At 43.9% G+C, this 17,395-nt stretch overlaps 1 protein-coding gene across 4 annotated transcripts in view; it reads right to left on the reverse strand.

Annotated features, from left to right (window-relative positions):
* The window catches only part of LRRK2 (leucine rich repeat kinase 2), a 469,339-nt gene that overhangs the window by 428,507 nt on the left and 23,437 nt on the right, over positions 1 to 17,395 (reverse strand). For all 4 annotated transcript variants that reach the window (XM_063927081.1, XM_063927083.1, XM_063927080.1 and 1 more), the window contains exons 2-4: positions 8,172 to 8,398; positions 7,999 to 8,084; positions 3,671 to 3,780 (exon numbers count right to left, since the gene is read on the reverse strand). In XM_063927081.1, coding sequence (XP_063783151.1) covers positions 3,671 to 3,780; positions 7,999 to 8,084; positions 8,172 to 8,307 — 332 coding nt within the window. In that variant the 5' untranslated portion in view covers positions 8,308 to 8,398. The remainder of the gene's footprint in view (positions 1 to 3,670; positions 3,781 to 7,998; positions 8,085 to 8,171; positions 8,399 to 17,395) is intronic.

Raw genomic sequence — 17,395 nt, forward strand, 5'->3', positions numbered from 1 at the left:
CAAGCAGGCATTTTTTGCACTGCTGAGACCAAGTAGTCGCCGCCTACAGGGGATAATCGCTGTGCATGGGTGCGAATGCATCGAATGCATGTACAGAGAGCTGCACAAACAAAAGTTTGTGCAGTCTATGCACAACTCAGGACTTACTCTTCCAGTGTGATGATCCGGGCCGAAGCGGACGTCAGGAACCCTCCCTTCAAACGGCTGGACACGCCTGCGTTTCTCCGGACACTCCTAGGAAACGGTCAGTTGACACTCACAAACGCCTTCTTCCTGTCAATCTTCTTGCGATCACCGGTGCGATCACTTTCTTCGACCATCTCGTCACGAAAACGCACAGCAGTGATCAGGTCTGAATGACCCCCATCATTTTAATCAAAAGATACTCATGCATCCTATTGCATTACTTTGCGACTAAGGGGTGTATTTAATACATGTCAGGTCAGTATTCAATGCTGGGCCAAACCCAACAGGTTTGGCCCGTTCCGACAATGGCAATCAGACTTTCTTTAAAGTCGGATTGTCACTGTCAGAAACGGGGCTAACTAACAAGGAAAATAATCAGAAACCCAAGCCGCAAACACACTTGTGCAGCCGCTTGAGGAAGAAAGGGCCACCTCACCCTTATATAACAACAACATATCAAAAACAAATACTCAAATAGGCGCTCAATGTTGTTTCATACAAACAAATATGGTGAATACTTAAAGTCCATATGTGTGACAGGGGAAAAGAGTCCAACTCCAATGAAAGCCTCCTGCAAGGATGTTGATGAATCTTCTACTCCACAGAAAACTCACGATGATATGCAATGGAAAAATAAAATATCATAGTGTAATAAGTCCAATAAATCTGAAATGATGTTCTCTTAGGCAATTGCAAACCAAATAAGTTAGGGTAGCGTACCCCACTCACAATGGATAAGATAGAACTCCATACGTAAAGGTATCTTTTTAGCTGGACTATAAGAATATGCCGTAACAATGGATGCGTACCATTACTCACTCAGAATAAGGCGTAGATCCTCACGTAACGGTATCTTTATGTCCTGCTCCAAGAATAGACGAGGGAGTAGTAATATAAAAACACTATTTATTAAAATAATGACAGGAGACCACACATGTACAACTCAAGGGTGGAAAGTGAAAAGCCGGTGGTGGCCGCCGGCTGAAAACGGCAAAACCAGCTAGATGTAATGCACAATCACAACCCCAAGAGATGAGTATAATGTGTGATACTACCTGCCTGCACCCTTCCAACGTGTTTCTCCCCGTTTATGGGGCTTTTTCAAGGAACAAGAGTGCTAATACCAAACTACTATTTAAATGAAATCACCGGAAATTGAAAGCGGATTTAATTAGATTTAATTAAAACAGCTGTGTTGTCTTAGCAACCCATATGCACGTGGGGCCAGCATGCAATGCAATGTGTTGTAATTACTAATATCCTGTGTGGGCATTGTCGCTTACGGACGGAAAGATACTTCCGCCCGTAGCGACACGACTTCCTGTATGCGTTGCCATGGTAACCCGTCATACCGCGCACTTCCGCAAAATGATTTAAAAACAAGTTTAAATGGATTTAATTAAAAGTGACTGTGTGGTCTTGGCACCCCGTATACACATGGGGCCAGCATGCAGTGCAATGTATAGTAATTACTAAAATCTTGTATGGGCATTGTCACTTGCGGAAGGAAAGATACTTCCGCCCGTAGTGACACACTTCCTGTATGCGTTGCCATCGCAACCCGTCATACCGCGCACTTCTGCCCTGACTAGTGACGGAAAAATCCTCCCGTCACATAGGTGGTAAAAACAGCGTGTACTGTCTATACCAGTGCGGATAAGTACGTATGTGTAAAACCATATGCACGTATCTAAGACAATGTACTAGAAGTATATACAAACATGGATATTTGTGGGCGGAAGAATACACTCGCCCATACTGACGTGCCTTCCTACTAACAATACCATGGTAACCTGACAGGAACAATAAACAAATTTCCGTCCCAGCCTGTAAAAAATTCTATAATACAAGACATCCCTATAGAAAGAGGTTAAAAAAAACCAATAACAAAATAACTATTACCACCCACTGCTACTGTGGAATAAACTCCCGCTTGAGGCTGCAATTGTGCATCACAACTATCACAAGAAATGGTACAACAAAATCATAAAAACCATCTTAACTCAAATTCGTGATTTAAACCATTTGGTGTTAATGATTGCAAATTATAAATCCACTTCATTTCACTTCTGGCTAATCTAATTTCTTTGTTGTTATTCCGCCATTGATCTTTTGTCACCTCTACACCCCAAAAAGATAGAATATGATCAGTGGAGCAATTATGGGTTTCCTTGAAATGAAGTGAAAAAGGGTGGGTAATTAACCCCTTGCGTATATTTCGTAGATGTTCTGCCACATCTACGAAATATATATCACACATTATACTCATCTCTTGGGGTTGTGATTGTGCATTACATCTAGCTGGTTTTGCAGTTTTCGGCCGGCGGCCACCACCGGCTTTTCACTTTCCACCCTTGAGTTGTACATGTGTGGTCTCCTGTCATTATTTTAATAAATAGTATTTTTATATTACTACTCCCTCGTCTATTCTTGGAGCAGGACATAAAGAAACCGTTACGTGAGGATCTACGCCTTATTCTGAGTGAGTAATGGTACGCATCCATTGTTACGGCATATTCTTATAGTCCAGCTAAAAAGATACCTTTACGTGTGGAGTTCTATCTTATCCATTGTGAGTGGGGTACGCTACCCTAACTTATTTGTTTTGCAATTGCCTAAGAGAACATCATTTCAGATTTATTGGACTTATTACACTATGATATTTTATTTTTCCATTGCATATCATCGTGAGTTTTCTGTGGAGTAGAAGATTCAGAAACGGGGCTAAAACTTGTCGGGCTTGGCCGCGCTTCAGACAGCCAACGTGGATTCAGACTTGTAGAAAAAAAAACAGTCGGCAATGAATAGGTCGGAACCCCTTTCGACCTAAACCTGTCAGAAACTGCCGTCTTTCCGGCAAGACGGCAGTTTCCGACAAGTATCGAATACACCCCTAAGACGCAATGTCTTGAAAAACAAAATTGCAAAAGAAGACGCTCTGCACTACCGAGTCACACAGCACTCACATGTTATGTGTAATTCGACTTATATTGCATGGAGCAAAGATGTAAGAGGACACATCTGTACATCAATATTTAGACAATAGAACTGGATAAATCTAAAATGCTTATTCACTACTTTCACTTTTAAATATGTTTCTTAGAACTTTAAGTTATGGATTTAGTTCTATAATAACGCCTTAAGCAGCATATGGGCTAAACCACAGGTTCTCAAAATCGTCCCGAGAAAGATAGTAAGCATCGGACAAGTACCAGCAAATCATCTCCTAACTGCCATGTTATGGGCTGTGTTTGAAAAATGACAAGAGCTAATTGGTTGTTGCTTTCTCTCTCTCCACTGCTTAGTACATCTGCCTCAGAATCATCAGTGAAATACTTAGCTCCTTTTTAAATGTGTCAGTATGTAGTGAATGCACCTGTGCACCTGCTAGATGACAATATCCACACAAATGGAATCCTTATCATAATTGATTTATAAACCTGGTCAAATGACAATAGCGTTAGAATAAGAGGTCATCACTCACTGGTGAACACCAAGCACTTCCCACTCACGTCCAAGATCAACAGGAGTATGTAAATCATGTAGAGTATTTGGACACAGTTCCATAAGTCTGCACAGGAGAGACCAGCCCACCTAAAAAGAACATGAACAGTTGCTAAATACATATTTACAAAGCAACTGAATCAATTTTACATTTCCAATACTTATCGTAGTCCTATATCATATTATTGAAAAACAGAATATGAATCTCAAAAATACGTAATTGTACACAATGACTAATTCTGCACCCTTCAGAAAAGGAACATACAGTAATTTGATTACTTGTCCTTAGTATGCCAATATTGTCTTTTACACTCGGCAAACAAGAAAGGTTACAGTTACTCAACTCTAGCACATTTGATTTTGCTGAATGCATAGCTAAATTGGCCAATCAATCTAAATGCTTCCAAATGAAAGTACCTATTTAAACAAACAGCAATATACAGGTTGTTTACCAGACTTTGCTAGATAAGAAAAAGCACTCTCGGGTCAGGGTTTATCTCCGCTAGATACAAAGGTACTATAGCTGAGACTTTGTCAAAAATGTGCATATATTTTGCACCGTGTCCCAAATGGCGCCAGAATGTTTATTTTTGTTCTGCTCAGGAAATCTTATATACCCCAATACTAAAGAGGGTTCTGGATTGAGCACCATAGCAAAGTAGCATGTGGGGCATTTTGTGGCAAGTGGGAACATTTTTGAAGAAAGCTCATTCTAAAAAGGTTTCTCTCTATACGTCCTCTTCAGGTGAGCTCATTAGCTCTTTTGACTTACAATATCATCTCTATGCTGATGATACTTAAATCTACCTTTACTCCCTTGATCTCTCCCCCGCTCTCCTCACTTGTGTATCCAACTGTCTATCTGCTATCTCTTCCTGGATTTCCCAGCGCTTATTTAAACTTAACATGTCTAAGACTGAGCTGATCATCTTCCCACCCTCCCGTACAATCTCACCTGCCACAACTTCATTATTTATTGATGGCACTACTAAGGGGCTAATTCAGTAAGGATAGCAAATTCTGCTAATTAGAAGAATATGCTACCCTTAGGATCGCATGCTGGTGGCACCCCATCCTGGGCAAGGCCGCCCAGCATGCTGACCGGCGCCTCCCCTCCTTGATGAAGCAGAAATTGCGAGCGCCTCACAATTTCTGCTTCATCGTAAAAATTCTTGATGCCTCCTGCCTGCAAGAGACCCGGCACCATCTTACCCATTGCGGCGGCTACGTGTGACGTCACACAGCTGCCGCGATCACGCCCACAACACGCCCCTGTTCGCGCCGGCCCCAGCAACGCTCCGTCTCCTCCCTGGAAAAGGAGCGTTGCCCCCCTGCCCCGCCTCTGCCTGATTACAAGCAGAGGCGATCACTTTTTCTGTTGCCCACCCGCAGAAAGTGTGGGCGCATGCGCAGGATGGGCACTGCGCATGCGCCCGCGGGGCCATCGTAAAAATTCCGGTTTGATTGCGTTTTGCGATCCTACCTGAATAAGCCCCTATATCCTCTAGCCACCAAGTGCACTGTCTTGGAGTAATCCTCGACTCCTCACTATTCTTCAAACCACACATTCAGCACCTCTCACAAACCTGTCTTTTTCATCTAAAAAATGTCCAGGATCAGACCTTTTCTCACCCAGGATGCCACTAAGACCCTTATCCACTCTCTGGTCATCTCCACTCCAATCTATCCTCAATGCTGCTGCCCGACTCATCTTGCTTACCAAATGTAATGCATTCACCTCCCTTCTCTTACAAGCCCTTTACTGACTTCCGTCCAGAATCCATTTCAAGCTTCTCACACTCACTTACAAAGCCCTCAACCACTCCTCTCCTAATTACATCTCTGACCTTATCTCCCTTTACACTCCAGCCCATCCTCTTCGCTCTGCTAATGCATGCCGACTCTCCTGCCTACTGATTACCTCCTCCCACTCCTATCTCCAAGATTTTGCACATGCTGTTCCCTTTGTCTGGAATTCTCTACCTCTCCACCTCTCTATAAAACTTCAAATGGGCTCTCAAAACCCACTTCTTCCCCAAACCCAGCCATCTCTCATCCTAAGCTCTCTGTCCCACTCTCACTTTCGACCCCATCTGTGTCACCCCAATCTGTGTGAGAATGTGAGCTTTCACAAGGCAGTCTTCACTCATGTGCTTTTCCATCTCAGACTTAACCTATTTTCTTTTCAATACTCCCTTCGACAGCACCAAATCCCTTGGATTTCTGCCGCCCTTATACATATTTCAGTGTCGCCTTCTGACGCAGCTATGGTTATATACCCTATACTTGTCCTATAGGTGTATTGAATTGTAAGTCACTGTTTTGCTTGATTATGTACTCTGCAGTTGGGCTGCGGATCCCATTTGGCGCCATATAAATAAAGGATAACAATAATAATGCCACAGGAGGCGTCTTGTGTAAATCTGTGATCTGCTGCTGCTGTGTCTGAGGACACAAAAGCGGACCATTGGCGTGAACATTGGTTATCTGTGTAACCTTCAGGTTACTACAGATGACTGGAAGGATTGGGTATGCGTGACTGCCGCTGGGGATCCCGGCGGTCAGCATACCGACTGTGGGATCACGGCAGAGGAATGCCGGTGGGGGGGGGGGGAGCGCAACACTGCGGACTCGGTGGCAAGCAGTCTATGGTTGTCATGGACATCCACGAGTGGGAATAGTCCCTGCTAGTCGGCTTGCCGACTGTCGGGATTTAAAGGGGTGCGGGATTTAGCCGTGTCCTGACCACCGGTCACATAACTACATCCCGGCTTGAATATTCAAACAGCTGGAGCCAGTGAAGCTGCGTCCAAGGACACAGTCACTGGCTTGCCGTCCAAATTTTCTTCCCTGCTGCTTATCGCTGCCACTCTCCACCCCAAAACAGTCGCAGCACGTCAATCATGCCGCATCTTGGGGGCACTGCGTGCAATGCTGTAAAATGAGATCTGCACATGTATAATGGGACATCTGCGCTTGTGCAGATCTCTTATCACTGGAGTTGTACACAAACCATCTGCATGCAACTCTGAATCAGGCCCATTTTAATACATGTTGCTGAACAGTGCGGCAAATTAGTGTACCCTTTATGATAACTCTAAAGAGAAATAGTTGAGATAGTTTGCACAAAGCATATTATGTAGGGTCACCTTGAACTAAGTATTGATCACTTTATAAAAAGGTTACTACTGATATTGCAGTGCATACAGTATCTATGTCTTTTATTAGCAGAAGCACCTGAGCTGGTTCTTACTGCACCAGTAAACTATTAGATTACCACTGAGGCAGTACAACACGGTCACTCAAGTCATAGGGGGTAATTTAACTGGATCGCTGCTGCATGCACACCCCGGTAGCCCAGTGAGATGCTAAAAGTATCTCAGGGCTGCAATCGCCTCTGCCTGATTGATAGGTAGAGGCTGTTGCGGGGCAGAAGGAGGCGTGCCAACGACGTTAGAACGCAGTTGCCGGGGCGCGATCCAGACAACGGAGGCATGTCCGGACCGTTGCGGGGGTGGTCCGCGGCAGCTGCGTGACGTCACACGCAGCCACTGCGACCCAGGACGCGGTGAGTAGCGGCCTGTCAGCATGCAGGAGCTGCGCTGGCAGGGATCTACTCGCTGGGTGCAAAAGCATCGCCGCCATGCGATGCTTTTGCACCATTGCGGGGGGGAGGGCAGAGTCAGACATGCGGGGCGAACTAGTTCTGCGCTGGGCGTCCCCCCGCATGTCTGAGTAAATGATTGTAGATGTGCTAAATTTAGCACATCTATGATCAGATCTGAATTACCCCCAGTCTAGGTACAACAAGAATGTGTACTGAAAAACATCTATTTTTGGTTTAGAGGGTCTATTGCAAATTCGCTGAAATGTATCATGAACCTATGTTACACATTGGATGCCTGATGCGTTAACTCATGTAGGAGTTTTATGAAGTCACCTGAATGTGTACAGCAAATTGCTGCTGAAAACATCATTGTTTTATACAATATTTGCTATTGAGTGTATATCTAATGCTATGATAAAGACTATGCTCTTATCTGCTTATAAAACATGTATTTGGTATTACAGTGCACCTTACTGGCATGTTAAGTTTAGAAAACAATAATTTACTGTTAAGACAATACTCTATTTGGGATATACAGTATATACTCTTTAAAAAACATGTCTGCTAGTGCACAGAGAATACCATACGTAATGGTTTGTTTCAGTATGATGTTACCTACATATTAGTGGAAAAACAATGACCTTTACTCCATACTAAAACCAGAAGAAAATATTCAACCATAGCTTTTATTTAAATATTACCTCTTGTATGACAGAAACTTTCATGTAGGATTCCAGTACCAGTAATAAGGATAAATGCACTTTCATATGACTGAATATTTCTGGTGCTGTTGTTTAAAAGTAAAAGCAGTACAGGTTAGTGTTCATGAACTTAAAAAGATAACAAAAATTAAAATATCACATATAATACTTACCACCATCACAAAATGTGCTAGAATGTAAATCTTGTAATATCTGAACCAGATTGCCAATCTGTTTCCCTTCCTCAACATTTTTAAGACGTACAACAAGCTTCTTGACATTTTCTTCAAGTTCAACCGGACTTGCCATGGTTCTTTCCAGGTACCAAAATGGGCATTATTTATTTATTTCCTTGACATCATGAAGTTCCAGAGCAAGGTAAACAATGCAGATGATAACCCTGGAAAGAAAGTAAAGATTAAGCAAGTTGACCTATCAGGGCTGCTGTTACACGAGGAGGTAATAAGAGAGGACGTCAGTGTTTGTTACAGCCTGCATATTCACATGAGCACGCCAGACGTTGCTGCCTCTCAGGTATGTTTACACAAAGCTAAAACTGGTAGCAAGAGGAGGAACTGGTTTGAGATGAAAACACAGTGTTATGCATAAGGTAAATACTTTTACTTTTCATGATTTTTAAACATGTAAAATGGATAAACAATCCCCAGATTCAACTTGCAGCTTAAAAAACATAAAGTAAGGATTTATCAGCATGACTACATGTTTAAATGACTTTACTCTCAAAAATGTTCTCTGTTTAAAACGCACAGAAACCATATATAAGGTATGTATTTTACCACATTGGCGTTACAAATCTAGCTTAACCACAGTTACTCTACACTGTACAGTTATAAAATTTGATGTTACAATCTAAAATTATTAACACAATTTTGTTCAAGAATTATACAGGCACCAGAAATTTTTGGAGAGTGGAATCACCCCAATAGAAAACTTTGTTAAAGCACATTAGTGTAGACCAGCCTACCATATTCTGCCCATTATCCAGTGCAGTGGGTGATCGACTGGTATGATTATATCATTTGTGGTGAAGACCATGTGCCCCGAACTTATACAATACACAAAACTTCATACCGATAATACTCTGCATGGTATCAAACCCAGGACCCAATGCCACGGCATCAATGCCACTGTGGTACTGTGCTTTACCCAAACGATTTATCTAATGGAGCAATAATGAAGCTACATTTTTATTATTAGTAAAGAAAGTATTCTGGCACCATAATTGCTTTAAATAGCAGGTGACACTGTTCCCAATGTGTTTCCAAACCAGGCATTCTCCTACATGTAGGTGCAAAAATCTCTCACCTCTGCATCACCATGTCCTGTGTGATGATGTCATGCGCATGGACCCCAGAACGCCACGTCTCCCGGTGTGCATAAACAAATAGACTATTGCCTAGCAACCAAGTATGCATTGACTGGGAGCATTGACTGGGACTTGTGCAGCTTTGGGAGAGTGTAAATAACAGGCACCAATGGTTTGTCAAGGAGTCTTCAGTCTCACAGGACTCCAACATGTTGCTTGAGAAAATTTATGGACTAGATAGGCATCCAGAGGAACTGTTATGTACTTTTGAGGTCTCATTATGGGGGTAATTCAGAGTTGATCGCAGAAGCAAATTTGTTAGCAGTTGGGCAAAACCATGTGCACTGCAGGGGAGGGCAGATATAACATGTGCAAAGGGAGTTAGATTTGGGTGGGGTATGTTGTTTCTGTGCAGGGTAAATACTGGCTGCTTTATTTTTAAACTGCAATTTAGATTTCAGTTTGAACACACCCCACCCAAATCTATCTCTCTCTGCACATGTTACATCTGCCTCCCCTGCAGTGCACATGGTTTTGCCCAACAGCTAACAAATTTGCTGCTACGATCAGGTCTAAATTACCCCCTATATGCGAACATACCTCAAAGAGAAGTATTGGAGAACATCAAATCTTTTATATTCAGTGGATGCCAGAAGAAAAGTCAAAACATCCAGTTTTTCATTGATCTACTAGAAAAGACGCTAGTTCACAACTACTTCTTATTCAATAATCAATTTTTTGTACAGAAGAGGGATGTGCAATGGGTTCGCAGTGGCCTCTCTTTTGCTAATATTTTTATGTTCAAAGTGTAAAAGGAAGTCTTCTTTGATAATACAGAATTTCGGCCCTCATTCCGAGTTGTTCGCTCGCTAGCCGCTTTTCGCAGCAGTGCACACGCTAAGCCGCCGCCCTCTGGGAGTGAATCTTAGCTTAGCAGAATTGCGAATGAAGTATTCGCAATATTGCGAAAAGATTTTTCTTTGCAGTTTGAGTAGCTCGAGACTTACTCTTCCAGTGCGATCAGTTCAGTGCTTGTCGTTCCTGGTTTGACGTCACAAACACACCCAGCGTTCGCCCAAACACTCCCCCGTTTCTCCAGCCACTCCCGCGTTTTTCCCGGAATGGCAGCGTTTTTTCACACACTCCCATAAAACGGCCAGTTTCCGCCCAGAAACACCCACTTCCTGTCAATCACACTACGATCAGCAGAACGATGATAAAACCTCGTAATGCCGTGAGTAAAATACCAAACTTCTTAGCAAATTTACTTGGCGCAGCCGCAGTGCGAACATTGCGCATGCGCAGTTAGCGGAAAATCGCACCGATGCGAAGGAAAAGAACGAGCGAACAACTCGGAATGAGGGCCTTCATCAACATGTCTGTTTTTTTGTCGCTACCTTGACAACATTCTGGTCCTCTGGCCTGGCATAGCAGTTTGAACTGGCCATGAGCAATATAAATCAGATGCATTAATCAATTAAGTTCACATATACTCACAGCAACAAGGAGGTTAATATCCTGGATTTACTGATCAGGTGGGACGGCTTCAGCTTTGATACAATGATTTATCATAAACCTACTAAATATAACACTATACTGCATGCTCAGAGCCATCAACCGACATCCCTGAAAAAGGGACTCTCGTACTCCAAATTTCTCAGGATACGAAGAAATACTCGCTATTATAAGTTTGCTGCTGCAGAATTTGAAGAAATGTGCAAATAAAATCTTAGAGAGAGGTTATTTGTTAAAGGTCCTAGAGTGTGCCAAGAAAAAAGTTCTGGCGTGCCCGCGGGCACAACTTACAGTAAAGAATCAACATGAATGCTGTACCTTTCGAGACAAGCTTTACTACTGCCAGCAATGATATCAACTCAACTACCAGGAGCCTATAGCCGGTCATGAATACAGAGCAACACATTACACATTTACTTGATTCAAAGGTGATGTTGTGTTACAAGAGAAGTAGGAATTTAAAAAACTGGCTAGTTCATAATGGTATAGCCAGGTCATCTCCTAGGAGTGAATATCATTTCCTGAGCAAAAGATCAGTGTGCTACAGGTACACAGGCTGCACCCCACGCAGATATCTCAAAATTAGGAACTATGTTATGCACCTACTCTTGGGCAAATGCATACCAATTCGTCAACTGTTGTCATGTACCAACAAGTACGTGGTGTACTACATCAAGTGCCCCTGCAGCCAAATATATGTTGGGAAGATTGTGTGCACTTTTTGTGAACACATGAGCCAACCCTGGTCTGCTATCAGAAATCTCTCCAATGTCAAGATGTGGACCAACTTGTGGCCCGTCACTTTAAGGAGCAGAAACACTCATTGCCAACCCTGTCTTCCAAAATTATAAACCACATCCCAGCAGGAAAACGCAACAGCGATCGGGACAAGAGGCTGTTACAGGTTGAATGCTTTTGGATACACTCCCTGAATTCTTTAACCCCACTTGGATTAAATGAAACAAATTTCTTAAGGTGCATACACACGGAGCGATATAACTGAGCAATTTTGACTATATAGTCAATATCGCTCAGAAAGTGAGTGCATATCTCTCCATGTGTACACAGCCAGCGATAGCGATGCGCATCCCCGCCAGGTCGCTATCGCTGCTAAAAATACACTGTGCAGGCAAGTCAATTTTGGCTATGTCGCTGGAAAGGAAAAAGCATCCCCTTGCTTGAATGAGTTAGCCAAAATCGCCTATAGCCAAAATCTCTGATAAAGTTAGTCAAAATCTCTGGTAAAGTTAGTCAAAATCTCCTACTGCCAGTTCAAGGGAAATCGCTCAGTCAAAATCTCTCATAGTCAAAATCTCTCCGTGTGTATGCACCTTTACTCATGATTTATGGATTAATTAGTCCATACCAGATTGGCCACAGACAGGCAATACTCAAGTTCTCACTTCGGGGGACATGTACCAAGCAGTGATAAAAGTAGAGAAGTGAGCAAGTGGAAAAGTTGCCCATGGCAACCAATCAGCTACTCTGTATACTTTTATAGTATGCAAATTATAAATGTTACGTCAATGCTGATTGGTTGCCATGGGCAACTTCTCCACTTTTCTCACTGCTTAGTACATCTCCCCCTTGGTCTCATTGTGTGGACAGTCCTGTCCAGTACTGACAAAGGGATGCAGCGCTCCATGTGCTTACCTGAAGATCAATTGCAGCACAATGAATTCAATACAGTATTTTCAGTTACAGTCGGATATAGGATTGCTAACATGCTCTGGGACTACAGTTTATCTGCTTGGAAGTCCACTTACAGTGTGAAACGTTACAAACTGTTGTCCTTATATTAAACTTTCACATTATCATCTTTTTCATACCATCTTACTTTATCTTTTATATTTTTCCTTTTTTTCTTTTATTCCCTCTTTTTTATCATTTTTGTCTTGCTTCTAATGGTTGCAAGGTCTGGTCTCTTAATAATTTTTTCACATTTCCATTTTCTAAAAAAATTTTTATTCAATATTGGTGTCTGCAGCCGTCTTATTGTTTATGCACTCGCAGTGGTTCCCCCTCACGTTGCCAGCCATGAGACGAGGCACACGGAGGTCTGTGCACATAACGTCATCACGCTGGACGTGGAGATGCAAGGCGTGGTGACTGGATGACATCACCAGCACAGCGGAGGGCAGGAGCACACGAGAATAGATGCAATGATGTATATAAGTATAAGGTATGTCTGTACACTGTGGTGTTTGCCCTTGATAAAGGTGGCAACACCGAAATCTTGAACCTGGAGCCGACTCAGTAGTCCTTTATTAGGTTATATGGAGACCCGTGAGTGCCAATACTACATATGGGTCTCAATTAACCCAGGAGGTTCAGTAACATCCTTTAGCACTGGGATGCCAACATTTAGTTATAATAAATATATATATGTACACACACACACACACAGTATGCTTTCCAGTGCCCTCCAATTTATCTCCCATAAATGTGGAAATAATATAAGTATTGTAAGGGCGGGCTGCAAATGATAGCCCAGCAGATGGAATGCTGGCTGTCACTATATCCGGCAGCGGAATCCCAGCAGCGAGTCCCATTGCGGGCTAGCCATGCTTCAGACTCGCTTTGCTCGCCACAGCTTTTATTCCTACTCGGTTCGTGGTGTGGACACACCAACTAAATAGGAACAACCCGCAGTTGTCGGGATTCCACCAGCTGTCGGGATTCCGGCGTCGGCCTCCTGAACGCCAGGATCCCGACAGCCGGCATATTAACTGCATCCCGTAAGGGGCGGCAATCGGAGCAACTTAACAGCATGGACTTCGAGTTCTGTCTGTAGATCAACGTTTCAAATGTTTATTACATCCTGACAAAAAAATGTAATAAACCGTTAAAACATTTATATTCAGGCGGGACTCAAAGTTCCTGATGTTGAGTGTTGCCCTTACAATACATACATACATACATACACACACACAGGCCAGATTTAACAATGGGGCGGATGGAGCTGCAACTCCAGGTCCCCCATCAAAATAGGCCCGCCATCAAAGGGATCTACTTTGAGTCCTGTTGGAAACAGGAAAAAATGTTCCCAGCTGCCACCTGAGGTCCCGCCAACTCACACTGCATCTGATCTCTACCTCTACCATCCACCCGAAGGCATAATTCAGATACCGGCAACACTGTTTAAAATGGCGGCACAGTAGAAGATTCCATAAGCCCTCCCTGCGCCTCAGAGTTTCCCGGCTCCTCCTCCGTGCTGTGCAACGTCATTAAGTGTGATGTTAAATAAGCACTGCCACACCAGCACACCAGGTGTAGTCGAGCTGTGCTTAGTCTCGGATCCGTGAAGGCGACCCGCACGATTGCGACAGGGCTGCCGCTTATTACACGAGAGCCTGGGCTATGCAGTAAAACTACAAGTCCCAGCCCTGGCTCAGTGGGAAGGACCTCTGATAGTAAATATGTACAACTCCCAGTCTGATGTTTCATTCATGTTCGCTGCCAGCCCCTCCCCATGATGTCTCAGGCTCCATCAGGGCAGCAGAGGAGAGTTTGGGGAGAGCACAGATCCCGCAACAGAGATGGGTGCTACATCCCCAGAGGGAGCAACTTATTTGCCAGTGAACCGGCTGGGTGTTCAGAAATGCCAGGGCTCTTACATCTTTCTGCTAACTTGCTGCCTGGAGGTGCTATGGAGGGCCCATCTCTGTAAGCAAGGTACCTGTACACCTATATCTGCCTTTTGCATCATGTTACATGATTTCAGCCTACCTCCCAACTGTCCCGATTTTCGCGGGACAGTCCCGTTTTTTGGGGGCTGTCCCACCCGCGGGCCACAGTGTCCCGCGGTGGGGTGGGGGGGGGGGCAGTTGGGAGTCTCTGTCTCTCGCTGCCCTGCTTAGCAGAGCAGCGGTGAATAGACGTGTCTATTCACTGGAGTCAGAGGGAGAGGGGGCACATGCCCCCTCAGTGAGGAAAACGGGGCGTGGCTCGCGAGTGTGGGTCCTCCCGTGAAGCCACGCCCCCTTTTCATATGCCACGCCCCTTTTCAGGAACGCACATGGCTTATGCCACGCGTGTGTCCCTCTTCAATCCGAGTTTAAGTTGGGAGGTATGTTTCAGGGATGTGGGATTCATAGTAGTTGGCAAGTTGTAGGGTGAGTTCTTTTTTTTTTTCCCCAAAATATGTTAATTGAAATTTTCAAACAGTGTACAAAAGAGAAGAAAATGTGTATATACAATACATCAAGCATAGAAATATACAATGGCCCTCATTCCGAGTTGTTCGCTCGCAAGGCGAATGTAGCAGAGTTACACACGCTAAGCCGCCGCCTACTGGGAGTGAATCTTAGCTTCTTAAAATTGCGACCGACGTACGCGCAATATTGCGATTACAAACGAGTTAGCAGTTTCAGAGTAGCTCCAGACTTACTCTGCCTGTGCGATCATTTCAGTGCTTGTCGTTCCTGGTTGACGTCACAAACACACCCAGCGTTCGCCCAGGCACTCCCACCGTTTCCCCGGCCACTCCTGCGTTTTTTCCGGAAACGGTAGCGTTTTCAGCCACACGCCCCTGAAACGCCGTGTATCCGCCCAGTAACACCCATTTCCTGTCAATCACATTACGATCGCCGGAGCGAAGAAAAAGCCGTGAGTAAAAATACTTTCTTCATAGTAAAGTTACTTGGCGCAGTCGCAGTGCGAACATTGCGCATGCGTACTAAGCGGATTTTCACTGCGATGCGATGAAAAATACCGAGCGAACAACTCGGAATGAGGGCCAATGTACAATCAGGTATAACAAACAGGATGTCTACAACGTAAAGAGAGCCAATACAAGAAGTAGAATGACCAGAGAAGGAAGAATCATACATCGAGGCTGCTTTAAAATTATATCAACAAATCTAGACACTTAAAAGAAGTTTATTGTATCACAGAGGATGTACAATGTAATATTAAATAAATATGTCAAATAAGCAATACTGTCAATGTCGTGTATTGCGAAATGGTAACGGAATATATTGGGGAAACACAACCAGAAAGTACAACAAAATTAAAGCTATATTTGAAACAGAGGAAAATGTAAAAGGGGGGTATACAGAATGGAACCAGAAAGTATCACATCAAAACACTACTTTATGCGTCATATTCAAAGATAGCAGTGATCTCGGCTTGCACTGACAAAGGCACCCCATTTATGGAAAAAATGGTTTATACCTCTTTGTGCATTTGTGGATATAGAGAAACGATCAAAGTACATAATTTTCATCAGCATTCTATGGACCGCAGTTAAGGTAGGGGATAATTGGAGATCCAGGAATTTCAAATAGCTTTCTTTGCTACTGTCACTAGGAAGATCAGAAATGGAATCAATTCTTCTGAATTTACCACAGCTGGGCTCCAATTAAGCTGTAGGAACATCTCAAGGATGATCAGTGGAAGCAGGATGCGCCTGAGCTCAATTTTGAGCTTCATGGCAAAGGCTGTGAATACTTATCTACATGTGATTTCTTAGTATTTTATTTTTAATAAATTTACAAAAATCTAGAAAGAAAAAAAAAATTTCACGTTGTCATTATATGGTATTGTGAATTTATTCCATTTTGGAATAAGGCTGTAACATAACTGTATATGCCTTTCAGGCAGACTAGATTTTAGCTGCAAGCATTTGTGGGTCTGTGCACAAATTAAATGGGGAATGAGCGTGGCCACATAATAGTGCCAATTCACATTACACCGCACAGTAGTGCCGCCTATACACATTGTACCAGGTAGATCCTCCAATACACACTGTGCCAGGTAGAGCACGTTATACATATTGCGCCAGATAGAGCACGTCCACACTTTGCGCCAGGTAGAGCACGGTATACACTATGCGCCAGGCAGAGCACATTATACACATTGCACCAGGTAAAGCACATTATACACATTGCCAATCCGCCGCTGCACAGGCAGATAAAATGAGACTGACAGGCATTTTATCTGACATTGCAGGGTGAGGGTGAGGGTGAGGGCTGTTTCATACTACCCAGTTTTCACCGGATGGCAAAAAGCCGGACAAACTTTGTCCGGCTTTTTGCCGTCCGGCAGGGTCTTTCACACACCACGGCTTTAAGCGGTGTTTAATGCTGTGCGCATGCGCAGCAGCAGCAGGGGCGGCTGAAAAAAAATGTTGTGTGTGAAAGCTCCCATTCATACACACGGTTCTCTGCCTACAAAGACGGCACGGCCCCAGCCCAGCAGCCGGACCTTTCAGTGTATATTTTCGGCTGCAACCCGGCAGCCGGGCCGTGGCCGTGCCACGTGAAAGCAGCAGTTTGTTTTCATATATCACTGAAAACACTGCAAGGCAAAAAGCCGATCAGCTTTTTGCTGGCCGATGAAAACCGGCTAGTATGAAACAGCCCTTAGGGTTAGGCTGCAGGGGGGAGGATAGGGTTGGGCTGAGGGGGGGAGGTTAGGGTTAGGCTGCGAGAGGGGGAGGTTAGGGTTAAACTGCGAGAGGGGGAGGTTAGGGTTAAACTGCAAGAGGGGAGGTTAGGCTTAGGCTGTGGGAGGGGATCTTAGGGTTAGGCTGCAGGGGGGAGGTCAGGGTTA

This window comes from Pseudophryne corroboree, chromosome 6, assembly GCF_028390025.1.
Source record: "Pseudophryne corroboree isolate aPseCor3 chromosome 6, aPseCor3.hap2, whole genome shotgun sequence".
Classification (NCBI taxonomy): Eukaryota; Metazoa; Chordata; class Amphibia; order Anura; family Myobatrachidae; genus Pseudophryne; species Pseudophryne corroboree.